At 39.2% G+C, this 23,708-nt stretch overlaps 1 protein-coding gene across 3 annotated transcripts in view; it reads left to right on the top strand.

Moving 5' to 3' along the window:
* LOC123313852 (myelin transcription factor 1) overlaps window positions 1-23,708 on the top strand; it is a 267,619-nt gene that overhangs the window by 10,243 nt on the left and 233,668 nt on the right. For all 3 annotated transcript variants that reach the window (XM_044898928.1, XM_044898927.1, XM_044898925.1), the window contains exon 2: window positions 138-279. In XM_044898928.1, coding sequence (XP_044754863.1) covers window positions 138-279 — 142 coding nt within the window. The remainder of the gene's footprint in view (window positions 1-137; window positions 280-23,708) is intronic.

Raw genomic sequence — 23,708 nt, 5'->3', positions numbered from 1 at the left:
AAAGCTCTTATTTATAAGAGTTTTCGAACTGCCTCCAAACTTTCGTAATAAGGTATCGATTTTCAACTTGGGAAAGTCTCATCCTGCCCCAGCACGAGCATAATGAGCCCCACTCTCATTTCGTCTATTTCTTTCAGCGGCGAAAACTTCCTAGGAGATAGGATGGCGAATAGGCAGAAGAAGCAGATGCATACGATCGAGCATCTGTTGCAACTGCCGAGAACTGGCGCTAAGCGAGATGAAATTCTTGGTGATAGTCAAGGGAGGCCTCCGAAAAAGGTGAGTATCAACTTGTCGATTGGATGAAGGTTTAAAGAATACTGTGTTGAGTAGCTTGTTTGTTATTCGCTTTTTTTGGCATCCACAGGAAGATCGAAAAGAAAGTTATCCATTTGGCTTTTGCGTAAGGGGAATGTTTTGAATACTTCTATGACTCGAAAAGAGAGTTGACGTGAAGCTATAATTATGGAGTGGAAAAAATAGAAATAACTGTCTCCTGAAAATGAAATTTTTTACCCCATCTTTTGGCTACGCCTATGGACGTCCAGATAGGTGGAAAGAACAACTGAAAGAATAAAAACAATATCCGCATTTCATAATTTTTGAACCTAGAACTTCTTACCGGAAATATTCCACCAATATCACAAATCTTCAGGTTTATTTTTGCATAGGGTCATCATTGAATAGTTTTCGGGATGCGTAAATCATAGTCGAAGAACACAGAAGTAGGTACTTACTTATCGTAATAGATAATTAACGATAATCCTCAATTAACCCTCTAATACCCAAGTCCGCCTTGAGACTGGTTGCATATAAGTGGATACAAAATTATTCTGCCCATGTCCGCCTTCAGTATAGGTTCATTTTGTGAGTATACAGGTGTTAATGTAAATCAGTTAACTATTTGCGAAAAAAAGATGTAGATTACATAAGCTAATTTGAAACTATACGGAAATAATTTTAAAAAAGAAAAAAAAACTTGGGCATTAGAGGGTTAAGGGCTAGCACTACCCTTCGGAAAGGAATCTGCACATTTCGAAGGGTTTTCCGTTCCTTGTGGATAGAGGGACCTACCAGTATATCTTAGACGGGGAAAAATGGATAAGGGGTGCATTGTCCAATCTGAAAATGAGGATTTGACGGAATAACTACATTTCAAAAAATCATATACTTAGAGGAACTAGAATACTGAAATGAAAAAATGTTGCACTATTAAGGATACTTATTTCGGTGATGTAAATTCTGAACCCTTATGCTGGTGTAACTTGAATTTATTTTTTTCATGAATCGTCACGCGAACTTTGTCATTTTCAAAACGAAACGTTCAGATTTGACAACTGCCTTATTTTTTCAATATCTTCAATGCAGGATCCCATACTGCAATGTCTTCATCAAGATATCTGATCGATGAACTTATTGTAAATTCTCAAGAATTTGAATCTAGATCAAAGTGGTTCCCGAGAAACATTCCATTCTTTATCTCTGCAACGCAAAAAATTCTGATTGAAGATTAAGATTGACCTCTGCATCTCAGATTGGAAATTGCAATTTTCGAAAAATGCCATTTCCAAGATGAAAATCTGAACTAAGAGAATAGGCGTTCGAAATTGTTCGCAATAGATTGAGCATGTTCGAAAACCTACATTTGCTCACCAAACTTTCGTGTATCTAACACTGTTTACCAGAAAGTCAAATTTTTAATTTCTCCATTATTCAACTTTCGAGTTAGGTTGTATCTAGCAGAAAAATCATAGTAGATTTAAACGTGGTACATACTCTGAAAAAGCAACCTTTCTAGTGATAAATCTCGACATTTCATCCACCAACCGTTCGATCTTGAGGAAGTTTTAACTGAGCCCAACTTTTTGGGAATTTTTCGAAGGTCATCTTTAGAGTGATTTATCTTCCAGGAAAATTATCGTAGATCTAAACGTGATACATATTCTGAAAGAGCAACTCTTCTAGTAATAACTCTGAGATCTTCATCCATTTCTGTTCAAACGTTCGGTCTTGAGGATTTTGGAATTTTTCGAAGGTCATCTCAATGAATGTCATTCAAATTTTTTAGATTTCGATCTGAGGTTCAACTAGCGGAGGTAACGAGCTGGAAAGGATCTCCTCAATTTCAAAACCGTGTTTTGCCACCTCACGAAATGCATTTATTATGTAGCTACCGCGTTGAATGTTTGCTCGAGATTTATGGAACTCGTTTGCAAAGGGCACGTTAGATAATTATCATCGTAAAGTGGACTTTACGAGCACTCAGGGCCCACCGTGAAGAAATGCTTCATTCGGGACGACCCCACAGAAACACGGTTCAACAAATTGCTATCTAGAGCTCCTGTTCTTCGAAAATTAGTTTTGAGCTGGAACCATGGAAAATTTGAATGAATATCCTTTTTTGTCTTTCCTGGACCCGCTAGTTCTCTTTCTCATCCTAAAACATATGAAACATATTTGCTTTCCGGGCTAAGTGCATCCCTGGACGTCCCTTTTCGCCCACGTGACGCCGTTCTGGAAGAACTGAAGGCTCGCTACAGTGGCTTGCCCCAGGACTCCGGGCACCTAAAGTCATTATGGATGTGATGAATTCCGCTTCCTTTTAACTTTAATAAAGTTAAGCCCGTTTTTGTTCTGCTAAGCACTCGGAACAAGGATCAATTTAAATTTCGTCCGGTGTTGAGTTATAGTATATTCGGTGTAAGAAAGAAGGGTTTCTTTAATATCTACCCCTTTTAGGTATGAAAAACATTCTATTAAATTACGCCGTGGACCACGAATTTTGGACGTGAATCCAGATAATAGATGGTGGGAGTCGGGAGAGACGTTATTAAAATTTTCGCGATTGTTTTCGATGGAAGGAGTTGAGAGTTGTTGAATGAAATGCAGGTGTTCATGGGCGTCGTTTTCGTAGGGTGCTGTATTCTCTAGGATACGACTAGGAAGGAATTCTGATTGATGGTCCACTAGTTATTTCCAACAATATGTAGCCAGAGCACACATATCTGTAGAAAACATAGCTACTCTTGAGATTGTTTTTCTAGATCAGCTCATAACCCTCAATCATGATTTTCCTCCAAGATCCTGCGATCTTACACCATGTAATTTTTTCCCTTGGCTTCGTTTGGGGAATTCTATTTCTCAAATCCCTCTTTTTATTTGGATCTACTGCAGACCAGAATCATCGGGGATGATTCTTTCATTTTCGAATATTTTTCGGACGTCAATCACTGTCTTAGTGGAGGAGTTTGGGACCTGTTTCTCGGCAATACGGAGGCTGCCTATAAGCTTTCTTGAATTCGTCCGCATGCATTCGGGGTTCATTGAGGCGAAAATTCAAACACAGGCAAGTTTGCCTGCGAGTTGTTTCGTCCATACCAGCACTAGGTAACGAGGGAGTTATATTTGATTTATATAAACTTGCCGAACTCGGCATATTCCGATTCTGGGGGTCCTGTCTGCCGAGCCCGAAGAATTTTTGAGTGTTGTTCGTGCAGGTACGGTTTTCGTTTCCATAAATTATCGAGAAATTCAGAAGAATTGCAAGTTCTGCCTCACTTGACGACATAACCTCAAGATTATCATTGCTAAATCTCGTTACCGAGAATAAATCTACAAGAAGACTCAATATCCAAACTATCGGTGCTATCAAACTTATAATTTCTTAGGGGTACTTACGATTGTGTGCCCTCCTGTGACTGAAGAGACCCAACCGTGACCTACAGATCCTTCCACACTCCGGGCATGGATAGTCACCAACCAGGTCTGGCCGTCGCTGTATTCTTCTCGAGTCTCCTATATAACTGTGGACCAAAGACCGCCATTGTGACGCAGCCAAGACCCACATCAAGAGAATACAGGCCACTGAGAATAAACTCCTTAGAATGGCGATGGACGTACCCTGGTTTGTTAGGAACAAACAAATCTACAAGGACTTGGAATGGGAACCAGTTACAGAATTTATGAAGAGAAAGGCGGAAAGGATATTCGACAAAGCCAAACAACATCCAAATGAGGAACTACGAAGATTAGTCGACTACGATCCAACGGAAGAAGCTAGAAGGTCAAGAACCTACCACCGAAGACCGAGAGATCAGTTAAGGATTTAAATGTAACCAAGGAAGAGCTTAACCTATAAAAGCTATAGGCAGCATACAACTATCAACACGACTATGATCGTGTGAGAGTCCAGAAACCATAAGAGTCAACTGGTTAATAGGCAAAATGCCCGGAACCTATGAAGAAGCAGTTAAGGGTTTTTAGTGGGTCTCGAGCTCAGAGAGTGAGAATCCCCACACTGTTTCCCCTCAGCAGAGGGTGTATTCGTCTGTTTTGCAGATTTTCCCCCTGCTACACCAAAAAAAAAAAAAAAAATCCATTGTGATCTGCCTAACGCTAGTTGTTCCCAGTTATGATTGGCATTAACTGATTTTAGGGATTGATGCAGTATATCCTCAAACCGCTCATACTGGCCTCCTGGTTTCCGAGCTCGCTCTGTGAATTCGCCATGCAGAGCCATTTTGGGGAGTCTTGTGTCTTGCATCCTCAGAATGTGGCCGCTCCATCTGAGTCAGGCCCTCGTTATTTGAGTCTCAATTGTTGTACAACTCGCGCGTTGCAAGACTTCTGCATTTGAAACTTTGTGAAACCATCTGATGTGCATTATTTGTCTTAGATGACGTTGTTTCGTTTGTTCAAGCTGTTTAATGTGTCTCCTGTAGGGCGTCAAGCTTTCGCTTCCGTAAAGAAGCGTTGGGGGAACCACTGCTTTGCAAACAGCTGTCTTGGTCTTGATTTTGAAACACTCTGTTCTTTAGCTTCCAGAGTGCCCGTGTTGCTGATGCGGTTGTGTATTTCTGTGTCCCAGATCCATCCTACCTACGAAATAAGTAGATGTACAAAGAGGCTTCTGGGACAGAAGTTTAGTGACAGTTATAGCTTGCGGAATCTTATGCCAACCAGATTGATGATTGAGATCGAGAATTTTTCATGGTACCAATGTGCTATCTGAAAATTTTCGTTCATTTTTGAGGGCAACCTTTGTTCTCTGCTCTTCTACCCCCTGCTCTCCGCCAATGGACGAAACGGAGTGGTATGCTCGCGAAATTTGGCGTGGAACAGGGTGGTCCCGGTCCCGTTATTTTTTTTCCCGGATAGTGCGCCATAAACTGTTCGAAACTTTCATTAACGGATTTTATTCCTGCGCCCCGCTAAGTACCAGGAGAATACAGGGACGTGTCGTGGCCGTGGACGCGTAGCCGTTCCGGGGATAGTTGAATTCGACCCGTGGGGGCCGTAAGGGACCCAGACTCCGAGATTTATTCTTGCGCGCCACCGTGTCCTACTACACTGATGAAATATTGTATTCATAGTGAGTTTCTCTCCCAGCACCTTTTATCATCCCAGAAGACATGTGTTTATTACCGGACGTTTCCATTATGCAGTGACCGGAAGATTTTCCTTCGGTTGCGGAAATTCGAGCCACCGAAATGATGCGTTCTGAAAGAGCAACTTTTCGAGTAAAAAATTTGAAAATTTCATCCATTTCGGCACAACCGTTCGGTCTTGAGGAAGTTTCAACTGATACCATTTTTTTGGGAATTTTTCGATGGTCAAATTGCGAGTGGTTTTTCTTTCAAGAAAATTATCGCAAATCTGAAAGTGATACATACATATTCTGAAAAAGCAACTCTTTTAGTAAAAAATCTGAAAATTTCATTCATTTTGGCAAAACCGTTCGGTCTTGAGGAAGTTCCAACTGGCCCCATCTTTTTGGGAATTTTTCGATGGTCAACTTGCGAGTGAATTTTTTTCCAGGAAAATTATAGCAGATCTGAAAGTGATACATATTCTGAAAGAGCAACTTTTCTAGTCATAAATCTGAGAATTTCATCCATTTCGGCACAACCATTCGGTCTTGACGAATTCTCAAGTGAAATTCGCAATTTTTGAAAAATGCCATTTTCTAGATGAAAATCTCAACGAAGGGAGATAGGCTTTCGAAATTGGTTGTAATAAATTCAGCGTGTTGAAAAACTTATATTTTTTCTCCAAAATTTTAAATATCTGGCCCTGTTCAGGAGAAAATAATTTTTTTTGTTTTTCCACTCTTCATTTTCGAGTTGACTTCGAAGAGCTTTCTAGAGTGAAATTCTGTATTTGATCATCAACTGTTTGGTTCTCTAGAATCTTCAAAACAAATTCTATGCTCTCCATATCCTAAGACAGTAATAGAACATCCTGATTTTCAGACAGAATAGCAAATTGGTCATTTTAGGGGGGTCAAACCCCTTGCTTATTTTTGACCCAAAAAAATCGAGATTTTCGAAATCTAGTTCTTGTACTAGGGTGAAAGCCTTGGCAAGGCTGATTATAGAACTGGAAATCCTAATTGGATCAGACGAATATAACAGGAGATATCACAGATTGAAATTTGTAATTTAAAAAAAAATGCCATTTCAACGATGAAAATCTAAATGAGGGGGGATAGGCTCACGAAATTGCTTGGAATAGATTCAGCGTATGCGAAAACCTATATTTTCATACCAAACTTTCCGATATATAAGGATGTTTACGAGAAAATCGAATTTTTTTATTTTCCACTTTTCATTTTCGAGTTCACTTTGAAGGGTTCTATGAAGTGCAATTTTCCATGGAATCATGAACTGTTTGGTTTTCTGGAATATACAAATCAACTTTTATGCATTTCATATCCTAGGACAGTAGTAGAACACCCTGATTTTCAGACAGAGTAGCAAATAGGTCATTTTAGGGGGGTCTAACCCCTTGCTTATTTTTGACCCAAAAAATCGAGATTTTCGAAATCGAGTTTTCGTGCTTGGGTGAAAGCCTTGGCAACGCTGATTATAGAACTGGAAATCCCAATTGGATCAGACGAATATAACAGGAGATATCGCAGATTGAAATTTGCAATTTTTGAAAAAATGCCATTTCAACGATGAAAATCTAAACGAGGGGGGATAGGCTCACGAAATTGCTTGGAATAGATTAAGCGTATGCGAAAACCTATATTGTCATACTAAACTTTCCGATATATAACGATGTTTACGAGAAAATCGAATTTTTTTATTTTCCACTTTTCATTTTCGAGTTCACTTTGAAGGGCTTTCTGAGGTGCAATTCTCTAAGGAATCAGGAACTGTTTGGTTTTCTGGAATCCACAAAACAACTTCTATGCATTCCATATCCTAGGACAGTAGTAGGACACCCTGATTTTTAGACAGAGTAGGAAATAGGTCATTTTAGGGGGGTCTAACCCCTTGCTCATTTTTGACCCAAAAAATCGAGATTTTTCGAAATCGAGTTTTTGTGCCTGGAAGGAAGACTTGGCAATGCTGATTATAGAACCGGAAATCCCAATTGGATCAGACGAATATAACAGGAGATATCGAAGATTGAAATTTGCAAGTTTTAAAAAAATGCCATTTCAACGATGAAAATCTGAACGAGGGGGGATAGGTCACGAAATGGCTTGGAATAGATTCAGCGTATGCGAAAACCTATATTTTCATACCAAACTTACTGATATATAACGATGTTTACGAGAAAATCGAATTTTTTTATTTTCCACTTTTCATTTTCGAGTTCACTTTGAAGGGTTCTATGAAGTGCAATTTTCCATGGAATCATGAACTGTTTGGTTTTCTGGAATATACAAATCAACTTTTATGCATTTCATATCCTAGGACAGTAGTAGGACACCCTGATTTTCAGACAGAGTAGCAAATAGGTCATTTTAGGGGGGTCTAACCCCTTGCTTATTTTTGACCCAAAAAATCGAGATTTTCGAAATCGAGTTTTCGTGCTTGGATGAAAGCCTTGGCAACGCTGATTATAGAACTGGAAATCAGGAGATATCGCAGATTGAAAATGGCAATTTTTGAAAAATGCCATGTAAACGATGAAAATCTAGACGAAGACTGATATCTGACCCTGTTTACGACAAAAAAAATTTCCAATATGAATTCGTTCACTTCGAAAGGCTCATCGGAGTGCAATCGACGATCATTAACCGTTTTATTTTCGGGGAAACAACTGGGTCGCGGAAAATGAATCGGCAATTCCGGTCAGAACTCATTACATTCAAATTCGGTCGATCCGGGACCGGGACCGCTAATAAAAAGAAATTGAATTATTCCCAAGTTCTAAATACACGAATCGATGATATCGAAGGGGGCCCGCTTTGTTTGAGCGTCGGTCCTCTCGACAGCGCCGGGGAGCGACCCCTCGTTAAATATTAATATCTGTTTGCTGTGTCCACAAGCTGCGATTGATTCTGCGGTTTTATTATTTGCCCCCGATTCTATTTTACATTTCATTGTGGGGTTTCGCGGGGCGGGGGGAATCGAAATTCTTTTATTGGAAGCCGGACCGCTCCAACGTTTCAATATTTCAGTCGTCGGACGAAGGTAATAAAGCCGGAATTGACACAATTTCTACGGACGTTTTCGTTTTTGATTGCAGCATATACAGGGTCAGTTTTTGACTCGTATGAATATTTAACAGTAGATTCTTTAGGTCAAAATAAACACTTTATTCCCATACCATTTTTCCCGAATCGGCTCGGTTTAAAAGATACAGGGTGTTGGAAAACCAGAAAAATTTTTTTTAGCTCTATCTCCTAAACGGTTGTATCGAATCAAATGAATTTCGGAATATAGTTTTTTTATTACTGGATGAATCTTTTTCGAACACAAGATATCACCCACGTCTTCCAGTTTTCTCATTATGACCATTACGTACCATAAAAATACCAAAAATTCAAAGAACTCAAAACTTGAAACCAAGTTGGACCTTACCTGATGAATATTCGAACGTTTTATAAAATAAAAGTATTCTTCATATTTTCTCGTATAATTCGCCGTTTTCGGGTAATTTGATGAATCTGTGAAATTTGAAGAATTGGGTACTTTGGCTGCAAAATGGATCCCCAAATGTTGAATGTTGACCAAAAGCGTGCAAGGGTAGAAAGATCGCGTTCGGTCTGGGCTCGATTTGAAAACGATGTGACTTCTTAAACCGAATTGTTGCTATGGACGAGACTTGGGTACATTTCTACGATCCAGAAACAAAGCAACAATCGATGGAATGGTGACGCTCTGGTTCTCCAAGACCTAAGAGGTTTCGTGTCCAAAAATCTGCTGGAAAAGTTCTTGTTTCAGTTCTTTGGGATTATCATGGAGTAATCATGATTGATTTTTTTGGGTAAGGGTAGAACAATAACCGGAGATCACTATTTGACATTACTGACCACTGTACGGGAAAAAATTAAAAAGAAAAGACGCGGAAAGCTATCCAAAGGTGTTTTGTTTTAGCAGGACAACGCCCCTGCACACAAATTTCATGTTGGCATGCAAAAAATTAGTGATTTAGGGTTTGAATTACTAGAACACCCGCCTTATTCACCAGATTTGGCTCCATCCGACAATCATCTCTTTCCTCAACTGAAAAAAAGTTTAAAAGGTCGTAAATTTTCTTGTAACGAGGAGGTGATAAAAGCTGTGGAAGTCTGGTTTGCAGAGCAAGAAGAAACATTTTTTTTTGAAAGGTCTAGAGACGTTGCAGGTTCGCTGTAATAAATGTATCCAATTAAGAGGAGAATATGTTGAGTAATAAAATATTTTGACATTGAAATTCAGTTTGGTTCTATAGTAGGCTGAAAATGTTTCAATATATCCTCGTATGTGACAAGGAAACTGTTATTTAGCTCCTGAAACTCAATGTTGGTTTCTAATCGCTGTTTTCGTGAATCTTCATAATGAAAAACACCTGTTAACAGATGTTGGAAATGCAAACATCTCATATTGAGATTTTAGGTTTAGAAAAGGGTCTTGTATTTTTGGAATCGGTTTTCAAACTCTTCAAAAAGGCATTTCAAAGGCTGCTATCTTATTGTTTCCAGAGGAAGAAGGACTGCAAATGTTTGTAGTAGGCCGGGATCAAAAACTATGTTCTACAAACACGAAAAGTTGAGTTTGGTGTCATATTATAACACTGGAACCAACCTACCGACTCAAAACCCTCGAATGCCTTAATTGAACGAAACAGGGTGGCCATTAGAGATCGAATCCAGCCTTCCAAGGCTCCGCGTTCTCCCCAAGGAGCTTCTCATATTCCAATCATGCAGGGGAAGCTGCGGTTTCGGTGTCCGAGCATAAGAAATCCCGCTCAAAGGTGGTACAAAGTGCGTTAACAGACCTCGTGGCTCCAATTCCAACTTGTTCAAAGGAAGGGATCACGTCTACCTGATCACTATTCCGACCGCAGTCGCCTTGAGCCCGGCGTCTTAGCAAGTTAAGACTTGTCCGCCAGTTTCTGTGCGTTGCCTTTTCTTAAGCGCCCTGCCGCCCCCTTCGTCGAAGACGTGCCTCGGCAGACTGCATAAATACATGCGGGATGTGTCCTGCCTCCCGTCTCAGAAGTTTTCGCGGGGATAATGTATAGTGGAAATCAGCGGGTCCAAATGGAAACTGCAGGTTGGAATTCATGGGGTCTTGGGTGATTCGAACACGGAATCAGATATGTGAGAGACCAACTGGAAAAACGCCGCCAATTTTCCAAGAAAATTCTTTACTTTTCAAATATCCCGAACATACTCTCAAAGAAACGTTGCACCACATTAGAATTGCAGATTTAAAGTAAGTCAAACTTGGTATTTTTATGGTTCTAGTTTCCCCAATATGATTAAGTTAGTTTGTTCAATGAGTGTGAGATTTTTGATGCCCAACGTAGGGCCATTTAAACTATAGCAATAATCTGAATATGGAATCCAGAAGCAAGATTTCAGCTGGAGCAAAAGAAGAAAAAACGAGTACAAAAGAAAACACTGTCCCTACTATAGAACCAAACAAAATTTCAATGTCAAAATATTTTATTACTCAACATATTCTCCTCTTAATTGGATACATTTATTTCAGCGAACCTGCAACGTCTCTAGACCTTTCAAAAAAAATTTTTTCTTCTTGCTCTGCAAACCAGACCTCCACAGCTTTTATTACCTCCTCGTTGGAAGAGAATTTGCTACCTTTTAAACTTAGTTTCAGTTGAGGAAAGATATGATAGTCGGATGGAGCTAGATCTAGTAAATAAGAAGGGTATTCTAGTAATTCGAACCCTAAATCACGAATTTTTTACTTGGCAACATGAGATTTGTGTGCAGGGGCGTTGTCCTGCAAAAACAAAACACCTTTGGATAGCTTTCCGCGTCTTTGCTCTTTGATGTTTTCCATAGAGTGATCAGTATTGTAGAATAGTAATCTCCGGTTATTGTTCTACCCCTATCCAAAAAATCAATCATGATTACTCCATACCAATCCCGAAAAACTGAAGCAAGAACTTTTCCTGCAGACTTTTGGACCCGAAACTTCTTAGGTCTTAGAAAACCAGAGTGTCGCCATTCCATCGATTGTTGCTTTGTTTCTGGTTCGTAAAAATGTACCCAAGTCCATCGATAGTAACAATTCGGTTTAAGAAGTCTACATCGTTTTCAAATCGAGCACAGATCGAACGCGATGCTTCTACCCTTGCACGCTTTTGGTCAACATTCAAACATTTGGGGATCCATTTTGTAGCAATTCTCATGCCCAACTTGACGTGAACTATATGATATTCAGTGCTTCAGATATCCTTTTCAGCCCAATTCGACAGTCTGATAAAATCATGTCATGAACTGCATCGATATTTTCTGTGACTGACACAGAAACTGGCCTTCCCCATCGGTTATCATCTTCAACGGAATATTTAACTCTTTTGAAGCTTGCAGACCAATTTTTCACGGTCGCATACGAAGGACATTGATCACCAAGGGTATCAAGCATATCTTCGTAAATCTGCTTACCTCTTGAACCATTTAAATACAGGTAGATTGATGATGGCTCGCTACTCCAATTTTTCGATTTTCACAATTTCAGTTGACACCCCATTTCCTTTCCGAATATGTATATGCGAAGATTTTCAGTTTAGAATTATAAGATTTCAAAGAAATTTTGTATTCAAAGTCATGAAAAGACTTTTTTGTTTCTGGCTATGGTCTGTGTGCACCAAGGGCTTTATGCTGCTCGATTTGATTTAGGTTAGGGGTTCTTGAAGGTAATGCTGGATATGGATACTCTAGTTCTGTCATGCAGTAATCACCTGGTGAGTTATCAACTGATGTGTGAAATTGTGATAGTTCCACAAACATATTTGTGTGTTCTTGGTTCTTGAAATACTCATAAATTCCTTCCCCTGAAACTGTTTTTCGTAGGTACATTTTCCTAGTATCACCCTGTATAAACATAATGAAAACGAAACGATAAATCATAAGGAAGCCCCTTGAAGTATTCTTCCTACTATCCCCCGTGTTATTCCCGATATTTGACGGAAACTATTCACTTATCGAAAGCTGATCGCCGAGGGTGAAAGTATGCCACTACCGAAAGGTCTCTTCTTGTATCGAGATCAGAACCGAGGGGGGAAACGAGGACCCGTCGACCTCAGGAAATCCCATAAATAGAGGAGTTCATGAGCCGTTTTATAAGTTCCCGGAAAAAATCTCATACGCGACATAATTTGGGAGCGAATAAAATACTTTCGGATCCATTTTTTATTCACCCTCCTAGTTTATGAATAAGCGAGAAGGTTCGTATGTTTATTCCTTATTCAAGTTTCGCCCCGTTCGATATCGGATTGTTTCAATATTTGGCCGGTTTGGGAGTTTGTGTTTCATTCGTGAACGAAAATATCCTTTGGTAGTAGAAGAATTGCTATGAATCTATCAGAAAGTTTTTGAAGTCAACTCCATTTCCTTACTTGAAAAGAGGAGCCATGGTATGAACCTTGATTTGAACGATTCTCTCAGGAAGTTGGAAAAATAATTATTAATATTACTAGGTCTGCATGTCCAACTAAAAAACTTTGAATAGGGAAGATGTGGTTAGAAATACTCAATTTGAGAGGCCTTTCTATTCTAAGTTCAGCATATGTATTTAATTTTTTCCTCATTCAATCCACTCGTTTTTGAGATATTATATTCAAATTGGTTCAGAATTGGACATTTCGTTAAACATGCTAACATGTTACTCAGATTTTCAGTTTGAATATGGATTTTCATCAAGTATCGAACACTTTACGAGGATATATTGAAAAATTCTTAGCCTACTATAGAATCAAACAAATGTTCAATGTCAAAATATTTTATTATTCAACATATTCTCCTCTTAATTGGATACATTTATCACAGCGAACCTGCAACGTCTCTAGACCTTTCAAAAAAATGTTTCTTCTTGCTCTGCAAACCAGACCTCCACAGCTTTCATTACCTCCTCGTTGGAAGAAAATTTACGACATTTTAAACTTTTTTTCAGTTGAAGAAAGAGATGATAGTCGGATGGAGCCAAATCTGGTGAATAAGGGGGTATTCCAGTAATTCAAACCCTAAATCACAAATTTTTTTCATGGCAACATGAGATTTGTGTGCAGGGGCGTTGTTCTGCAGAAACAAAACACCTTTGGATAGCTTTCCGCGTCTTTTCTCTTTAATTTTTCTCCGTAGAGTGGTCAATAGTGGTCGAATAGTAATCTCCGGTTATTGTTCTATCCTTATCCAAAAAATCAATCATGATTACTCCATGGCAATCCCAAAAAACTGAAGCAAGAACTTTTCCAGAAGATTTGTAGACACGAAACTTCTTAGGTCTTGGAGAACCAGAGTGTCGCCATTCCATCGATTTTTGCTTTGTTTCTGGATCGTAGAAATGTACCCAAGTCTCATCCATAGTAACAATTCGGTTTGAGAAGTCTACATCGTTTTCAAATCGAGCACAGATCGAACGCGAAGCTTCTACCCTTGCTCGCTTTTGGTAAACATTCGAACATTTGGGGATCTATTTTGTAGCAATTTTTCTCATGAACGCGTTCGTATGAAATATTCAGTGGTTCAGATATCCGTTTTAGCCCAATTCGACGGTCTGATAAAATCATGTCATGAACTGCATCGATATTTTCGGGGACTGATACAGAAAGTGGCCTTCTCGATCGGTCATCATCTTCAATGGAAAATTTACCTCTTTTGAAGCTTGCAGTCCAATTTTTCACGGTTGCATACGAATGACATTGATCACCAAGGGTATTAAGCATATCTTCTTAAATCTGCTTACCTCGTAACCCTTGTAAATACAGGTACTTGATGATGGCTCGATACTCCAATTTTTCGATTTTCACAATTTCGGTGGACATCTTCTTTCTATTAATTAATTGCGTAACTGTGGTTTACTTTTTTGACCTCAAACTTCACACTGACACTTCTAATGAGTTATTGTTTGTTGCTGTGGTAACGCAATATTTTTTTATGCATGGAACTGGTCTAGGCTAACTAGATATCAATACATCCTCGTATTTTATGTCAATGGATGTTATGTATCTGAATTAATTCAGATAAAAAAGGGTTATCATTCAGACAGAGTAACGCACCGATGATTCACGCAGAAATAGGGCACGAGTGAACGATTTTCCACTCGTAGGAAGTTCGGGGATCCTCTGCCTGACTTATTGGCTGAAATTCCGAGTCGGCCTCAAAGCTAGTGTCAGAGGAAGAGCTCCAGTCCCGGAATAAAGAGCTGATAACATCGTTCCGTTCACCTTATCGTACTCGTTCGTTATTTCTATTGTCTCGGCTGAAATTCACGGACAAAGGGTTTACCACTACAGAAGTTTATCTGTCCGTCAAAGAACCCTCAGACGAATCATAGAATACGTGGCGTAGTGGGGGCCGAAACAAGAGAGCATCCCTTTCATTCCGCGATATTTTCGGCCAAACCTGAAATGTTTGAGGGTTCCACAAGAGTAACTTCATTCTCGTATTTTCCCTTCACAGAGGAGGCGCACATATTGTACTGGAATACTCTGATTGTTGCCCGGCTGATGTATGGAGGATAGGAAAAACAATAAAACCTCCAAGTGGGAGATAAAGGGCTTTCGGTCCCTTCAAAGAGCTTCATGTTCCGTTTCCGTGGGAGATTTCAAGATTTCCTAGATAAAGGAATTTATTTACGATTCATTGCTTTTTATTAGTTTGACGTTGTTTCGTTCTTTGATGCTGATCTGTTTCGATTTGATCGAATTTCCAAGTGGAAGACGACAATTTTGCTGGTGGGACACGAAGTTTCACTCTACAAAATAGGGAATTTTTGGAACTAACTTGCGTTCAGAAAACTTCTTTACCATTTTCCGATTCGCGTTTGATGAGAAGGTATAGTCATTTTAAGTTTTCATAATGAGCTATGCCACCCATGGAAAAACAAAATTACCATCAGAATGACTAGCTAAATCTGAGACACTACACATCTATGGATCTTTCAAAAAATTACTGATCCCAGCAAGAAAATTTGCATGTTAAATTTGCAGAACTAACTAAAAATTATCAAACGAGGAGCAAACAAATCTTCAGATACAAGAGAATACGTCTTGCTGCGTTTTTCAAAGAACGAACCTCGAATTTTCAGATAATTTATCCTTCTGGAAATTGGTGTTTCTTCCTAGTAACCTAAGACAGTAAAATGATGAAGATTCATTCAATCCGAGGAACGCAAACCTCTACCTTCCACGCAACGCGAATATTTCAATCTTCACGACAAGGTATGCCATAGGCCAGTATGTCAAACGAATAACTTTCAAACGATCGCCCGTTGTAATTCAATTGATTGCTTAGACAAACAGTGCACTCAAAGAGATCCAGGAACATGGTCATTCTGACATTCTACCGTCCAGTCAGACTTGCGAAAAGGCACAAAGGCATTCCTTCCCCAATCGTCATTAATTAAATTCAGGGATTTGTTTTTCTCCCTCTCCGCTCTCGTGCCAGCAACGTGCCATCGGATTTTGGGGTGGTCCAGAAATAGAATAAATGGTATTCTGGATTTCTTTCCAGCGAAGACTCCTTCCGTTGATATTACGATGATGTTCGACATTACATTTGTACAAACAAAATTGAATTACGGGGATGTATTGATATCTAGTTAGCCTAGACCAGCTCCATGCATAAAAAAAATATTGCGTTACCATAGCAACGAACAATGACTCATTAGAAGTGTCAGTGTGAAGTTTGAGGTCCAAAAAATTAACCAGAGTTAAGCAATTAATCAAAAGAAAAAAGATGTCCACCGAAATTTTGAAAATCGAAAAATTGCAGATTGTAGTATCGAGCCAAAGTTGTTTTGTTTTTGCAGGACCACGCCCCTGCACACAAATCTCATGTTGCCATGCAAAAATCGTGATTTAGGGTTTGACTTACTAGAACATCCCCCTTATGCTCCATCCGAGTATCATCTTTTTCTTCAACTGAAAAAAAGTTTAAAAGGTCTTCCAACGAGGAGGTAATAACAGCTGTGGAGGTCTGGTTTGCAGAGCAAGAAGAAACATTTTGAAAAGTTCTAGAGACGTTGCAGGTTCGCTGTAATAAATGTATCAAATTAAGAGGAGAATATGTTAAGTAATAAAATATTTTGACATTGAAATACTGCATTAGAAATAACCATCCCAACAATGGATGTAAAATGTTGCCGGCCTGCACTATCAAGAAGTTATCAGATCTCATGTAGAGCTTCTGTGACTTGGCGTGAGGCGAAAAGTTTAGTCATATATTTTGACCTAGGTGTAGAGTGAGGGCTCACTACCTTTCACCATTATTCCGAAATTATTTGAAGAATTCAATTCGTTTAGCACTTTTCACAAGCATCATCAAAACGTGTATCCAGTTTCCGGGAAGAAATTCATCCCTGGAACCTCCCAACCGATCTCAGCGTGGCAAATTCACATCCATTACCCAGAACCACGAATTCCAATCTGGAATGATCCAATTGTTCATCGGAATAAATGGCGGAATCCATATCCCCTGGCATATTCCTACCGAAACCCATAATTAGAGAAACGATAGGAGGCACTTAGCGTCGTTTATTGAAACAATATTCCCCCATTAATCCTTGGATATTGTCAGGTAATATCGTGGAGATCATTTTTATCGCATATTAGGAATTGTTCTGGACCGTTATCGTTCTCCGTTATATTGTGAGGATGATTAGTGGCGGAACATAAGCCGCGTATTCAGGAAATGGTCACGGTATACCTGTTGTGCAAACTTTGGCCCAAGTCTGCTCTGAATGAGATCCGAAGTTTGCCCCGTGTACCTGACAAGATTTCATTAAGAGTTGTTCCGGACGCGGCCGGCTATTAATTGAGTTTTCTATACCGAAAGATGATGAATGTGGGGTTGAGGTGGATTCTGCAGGATCAAAACCGTTGCGGACGAGGAAACAATAACGATTACGTTGTTTTTTCTGCAGGGATTGTGCCGGAACAATACTCACAGCCTACGATTCAAAACGGCAGACCATTTCGTTGTCAAAATCTTGTAAAACGGTGTCAATCGAATGAAACAGTAATCGAAAATGCGATCCATAACATCCTGCGCGGATAAATGATGACATACGCCTCTCCGAGTTCTTTTCTCATTCGCTGCATACCGAGGAAGTTGTGGAACTTCGATTGGGGAGAATGAACGGGAAACAGCATGAAGTATGTATTAAATGTAGCGGAAAATAATGACGAATCGATGCTGTCTCCTGCCCATAACAGCTAATATGGAAGTCGTTTATTAATTTCGAGAACTCCCCGAAGTTCCAAAGACTCCGAAGTTCATTAATATAAGTCTCACCTTGCACAATGGCCCTGGGAAATGACTGTCTGACGAACTGAAGTGTGTGATGTACATCTCGTGTGAAAAATAAATGTCAGATGCCAGAATAACTAACGAAAAGTTGGACTTAGGGTGCATCTGAAGGGATTTAATTTTGAGCTTCAGACATCTCGATAACACAACACTATTCCTGCATGAGGTGGCATAAAAACACAGGGGCAAAGCATCTCCAAACTCGTAGAAGTTTTATATTAAAAGCAGGATTAGCCTAAGCAACGAAAGCACAGAAAAAAATATAATAATTGCACCTTGAACCAAACTGCTTAGATCATACGTACAAAAAAAGTGAATGCCATTCGGAGGATTCACATTTCGTTCATAATCGTACCAAATTAGTAGGATTTCATGCTTGTTATGGAGGAATATAAATTTCAATCCTTGGCGAAACGTCAAGTTCAATGAAACGCCAATAAATCCACCGCAGCAGAGTCCCAGTTTTTCAAAGCCGCAAGCTTACATGACACTGTCATATTAATGCCTTTATAACGTGATATTTTTACCATCCCAGATACTGGGGCGGATCATAAATCGTAATAGAGTTCTCAAACAAACTCATTTAGCCGGTCTACAAATATACAGCAATCACGCATTCCCACTTTTTTATGTAAAGTTTGATTATGTCTTATTCCGACGTTTCAGAGAGGCGTGACTGAAGTTGTTCCCAGTCTTTCTTTATTGTTTCCATTTTAATCAAGTTATGTGGGACGCGGGAATTTTCTTCGGCGAAAAATAATTTTGTTGCGCCAGCCGAGGATCCATCAGTACTGGGTGGTTCATTTGGGAAATTGCTTTGCTCGGGAAGAAAGAGATTTTTATCGGAGCTTTCGTTGTTTCGTGAGCTGAACTTGTTTTTATTACGTACGAATAGAGATGGATTTTTTGTCTTGTATATCACTTTTGGCATAATCGATCAGAGCTTGATTATTATGGTACATACAGGGTGAGCCTTCGTTTCGAACAAATATTTTAAATACTGTCGTAAAAATTTTCTTCATTGAGTTATATTACTAGAATCTAAACAATCTGAGGACATTTGAAATATTTTTGGTAAAATTTCGACCCTGATTTTCATCTCTACTTGAAATCAATGTACGAATCCAGCGAAGCAAAGACAAACCGACGGAATATCCTGTATATGACCAGACAAAGGCCTGGAAGTCAGCTAGCACGCAGTCAGAATTGCAGCAGTTATCCATGCGGAAAAGACAAGATTGACGAACGATGTTCGGGATCGGCAAGCCAGACTTCCATTGTCACATATTAATGCTTCTTTCCGAGTGAAATGGCTCCTCTCGGTCGAATCAAAGATTCCTCCTTTCACGGTATATCGAGCGAAAAACGAAGCCGGCGTCTAATAAATATAAAAAGAGGACGAATTGAAACATTCACGGGGGGACGTATGAGAGAGGAATAATGCGGTTTATAACGGCGTTTTACTGCGGTTAAATGATAAATTGATTGAGTGACAGTCCGAGAAATTTGTCAGTGTCAGAGGTTGCGCGCTCTGTTTCCATATTCTCCGAGTAATCAGTGTTTTTTTTTCCGGTGTTTTTTGCGGAATTGCTTATGAATAACTTATTTTTCGAATTTAATTGGAAAACGGGGGAGGGGTGATTGATTCGTTTCGAATAGAATATGAAAAAAATCGTTATCTACTGAAATTTTAATTTTTCGTTTTTAGGCATGTGGATGTCGAAAAATTCGACAAATACACAGGCGTGAAGTGGCAATCTTTTGCCCCTTTGTTAAAATTTATAACCAAAGCGGTCACCCATTCATATACCGACCTCCCATAACGATGCTTAATGCCTCCCAAAGTCTTCTTAAACTTTTCCATTTCTAAAAATTGTTTTAACATCAAATTCAAACTAGTACTTGGCTCTTAAATAAGAAGGTTACAACTGAGAATAAAAGTAGGTACTTGTAGGTAATTTCTCGTAAATATTCAAGCTGGAGATTCAACATTCAACTGATCAAATTACGTATTTCCGCAGAAAAGTTGAAGGAGTATTCAATAATTTGAAAAAAAGAGACTTATATCTGAAAATTCTGGGATTTTCAGTGTTTTCTCGATGAGTATAAACATTAGGACATTTTAACAACAGTATTTCTGTTTCATAAACCTATAATGATCTTTAATGATCACTAAATTTTCTTTTTTCCATTTCAGGTAAGAATTCTTCATCAATATGAGTGAGTAATTAAATGTATAAGTCATATACCTAACCCAACCTAACCTAACATAAACTAACCTAACCTAACCTTGTGTACCTACGTAACTGAATTAGTTTGTTTAGTTAGTACCTATGTAGCTGAATGTCGAAAAACCACACTCTAAATGTTTTTAAGATAAGACATATTTGAAAAAAATGTGTCTTCATTAAAATCCGAAAAAGATCTAGCTTTGAATCGCATCATATACTTATCTTGACTAGAATTACGTTGCATTGTTAACATCCAGAGAGAGTTTCACGAAAGCAAAATCTAGAAAATGCCTAGAAAAAAAGCTTAACATAATGGTTTGAATTTCGTATATAAAACATAAGTAGGTACAAGTGATATTTTTCGAACGTATCTATTCCTAATGAAGACGGCGGAGAATCGACGAAACACAGGACGTTCACTCCCGAAAGATTAGCATAGTCCTGTTTCAGGACTACCATTAAACTAAGTTGTTCAGAAGTAAAAGTTATGGAGTAAGGGGTGGAACTTTTAAACAGTTTCCGGAAAGTATCTCAAGTAGGAGTTAGATCCTCCAGACAGACTGTTTTATATTTATGAAAGTGCAGAAATTATTTCTCGAAATTGCTCTTGTATTCCGCAGCTTAAGAAGTCTACATTGCTCGTCGGAAGGTCCATGTTAATTGTTGGAATTAACAGGTTGATTTCTTCGTTTTTGATAGGAACGCGTTTTGAAATTGGTAGATTAGGCTACAGGAATAGAAAAATATACTCATCCGCTGGAACATTTTTCAGAATATTTGGACGACCGTGAAAAATTGGGCTGAAAGCTTCAAAAGAGGTAAATTTTCTATCGAAGATGATGACCGATCGGGAAGGCCAGCTTCTGTATGGATGCTGTTCATGACATGATTTTATCAGACCGTCGAATTGGGCTAAAACGGATATGTGAAGCACTAAATATTTCATACGAACGCGTTCATCATATAGTTCACGTGAATTTGGACATGAAAAACATTGAGGCAAAATGGATCCCCAAATGTTTGAATGTTGACCAAAAGCGTGCAAGGGTTCGATCGCGTTCGATCTGTGCTCGATTTGAAAACAATGTAGACTTCTTAAACCGAATTGTTACTATGAATGAGACGTGGGTACATTTCTACGATCCAGAAACAAAGCAACAATCGATGGAATGGCGACAATCTGGTTCTCCAAGACCTAAGAGGTTTCGTGTCCAAAAATCTGCTGGAAAAGTTCTTGCTTCAGTTTTTTGGGATTGCCATGGAGTAATACTGATTGATTTTTTGGATAAGGGTAGAACAATAACCGGAGATCACTATTCGACATTACTGACCACTCTACGGGAAAAAATCAAAAAGAAAAGACGCGGAGAGCTATCCAAAGGTGTTTTGTTTTTGCAGGACAACGTACCTGCACACAAATCTCATGTTGCCATGCAAAAAGTTCGGGGTTTAGGGTTCGCTGTAATAAATGTATCAAATTAAGAGGAGAATATGTTGAGTAATAAAATATTTTAACATAGAAATTCTGTTTGGTTCTATAGTTGGTTGAGAATTCTTCAATATATCCTCGTAATCTTTAGCTTATCATGTGAATCTGTCTTTGGACCAAGCTTTCATCGAACTCTCGTTGTTCGAGAACTGGCTCTGCTCCTTGGAGAGTCTTTCGATCAGGTCCGGTCTTCCACGTGATGATTTTTGTGTTATTTAGGTGTTGGGGAATCATTTCTCCCCCACATATTTTGGTTGTGATTCATCAGAAGTGAATGGTAAAGTTGTTCAGTTGGATACAGCTATCGGATGATGGCGCAGCATCTTTCCAGGTCCAGAGGTCATCTTCGCCCACCAAGATCGCCTCCGTATGACGGATTTTTCTTCGCGATTGACCGTTGCCAACGGGAAACACGGCACCTCGGCTATTTTTTCGAGCGTCGCCTGCGTCGATGTGAACCGCCCAGACCTGCCGACGCCCGGCGTCATTGGCGTCCTCCGCGCCGCCTTCCGTCTCCCAGCCGACCGTCGACGAAACGTGGGTGTAATCCAGCACGGACGACGCCTCCCCGTGCACCTTCTGAACGTTTTTTCGAAAAATCGGAGAGGTCCGCGGTGCATCGCGAAAAAAATCCGCGTTTTTCCGACATTTTTCTAACGCTAAACGGCGAAATTCCCGAGTCCGAAACTGCTCGGTGCAGTTTTTGCCGAGTTCGCTCGAAGTTAATCGACCCCTCGGAAAGTTTGGGAAACTTTTTCAGCATTGAAATTTGTAGGGAAAGTTGGGCGAGCCGAAATGTTTGCCTGAATTTTTGCCGGGATAACTTGGATAATATTTTATTTCGTGATTAATATGAGGAGTACGTCGCGTTTTTGATCATCGTGGTGGCGTTTTTGTTTCGGCGTCGAAAAATTTTATTCGGCAGGTATCGATTTGGCATTAACCGAAATCCTGAATCGTAAAAAAATAACCAATTCTTCAAGGACGAAATGATTGCTGTTATGGTACTCAAACACGAAGTGAATTCGTCACAAATACTTTGTGTTGGCTGATGCAAAAAATTACACTTTTCGGATACAGCATCCTCGGCCAACTTCAGAATTTGGGATGAGATTCGAAACTATTCTGAAATATCGATGTTAGATAAGATTTTGAACTATAATCGCTATATCCATGTCTACAAGCCCGGTTGTACAGGGTGGGCAAAATTCGTTGTCTACTGTGGAGATCTCGAGAACTATAAGAGATCGAAGAAGACGGATGACACATTTCCGAACTTTTTTCAGAGAAACAAGGAATGGTGAAAATCGTAACCTCCTACGATTGTTCGTTTTTGAGTTATCAGCAAAATATGTGATTTTGACGATTTCGAAAAGTTCTCATAACTTTTTTGTTACAGATCTGAAACTTGAACCTTCTACTTTTTACGTAGAATCCACTGATTTGCTCAAAAGATTTTTCATTTCGACTCATTAGGCAAACTTTGTTAATAGATTCTCCGTTTAAAAGTATTTAAGAAGTTTCAGATCTGTGACTTCAAACACAAAAAAGTTATGAGAACTTTTCGGAATCACCAAAAACCCAATTTTTGCTGATTATCCAAAAACGGAGGATCGTAGGAGGCCACGGTTTTCAGCATTCTTTGTTTCTCTGAGAATTACCTAGGAAATGTGTCATCCGTTTTCTTTCAGCTCTTATAGTTCTCGAGATCAGCTTGAACTTGCACAGTGCAACTGGGCGTCAAAATCAGATGTCCATTCCATATCTGAGTGCATTATCGATGAAAATTTCCTATGGAATCTTGTCCTTATTCAATTTTTTCAGAGGGAGAAAGATAAACAAAGGAAATTTAGTAATTTTCGAATAGAGATACACCCAGAACCCAATTTTTCACTGATTGTCCATTGCCACAAGGGGCTGGAATCGGTAGCCTTTTTTTTATTTTCCACCATAACTTATCATTCGGGCTCATCGAAAAATATCTATTGAAATGACGATTTTTTTCTGAAGAGTTCATTGCCTTTTAACAGTGTGCGTAAGAGAATAAATTAGATCCTTTGGCAGGGCCGGCGCGAGTAATTTTGGCGCCTGAAGCAAAAAAATTTTTGTCGCCCCTGCCTAAAAAAGAATTTTTTCTTCCTTGAATGAGTGCGTAAAAAAATTAAACTCGAGTGAATGAGGAATATTGAAATGTGCTATTATATAATACATATTTCACTCAGTGTTTCCAAGGTTTTTGAATGTGATAAAACAGCAAAAAAGAAAT

Source organism: Coccinella septempunctata, chromosome 5 (assembly GCF_907165205.1).
Source record: "Coccinella septempunctata chromosome 5, icCocSept1.1, whole genome shotgun sequence".
Classification (NCBI taxonomy): Eukaryota; Metazoa; Arthropoda; class Insecta; order Coleoptera; family Coccinellidae; genus Coccinella; species Coccinella septempunctata.
This window is presented reverse-complemented; position numbering and strand designations above follow the sequence as displayed.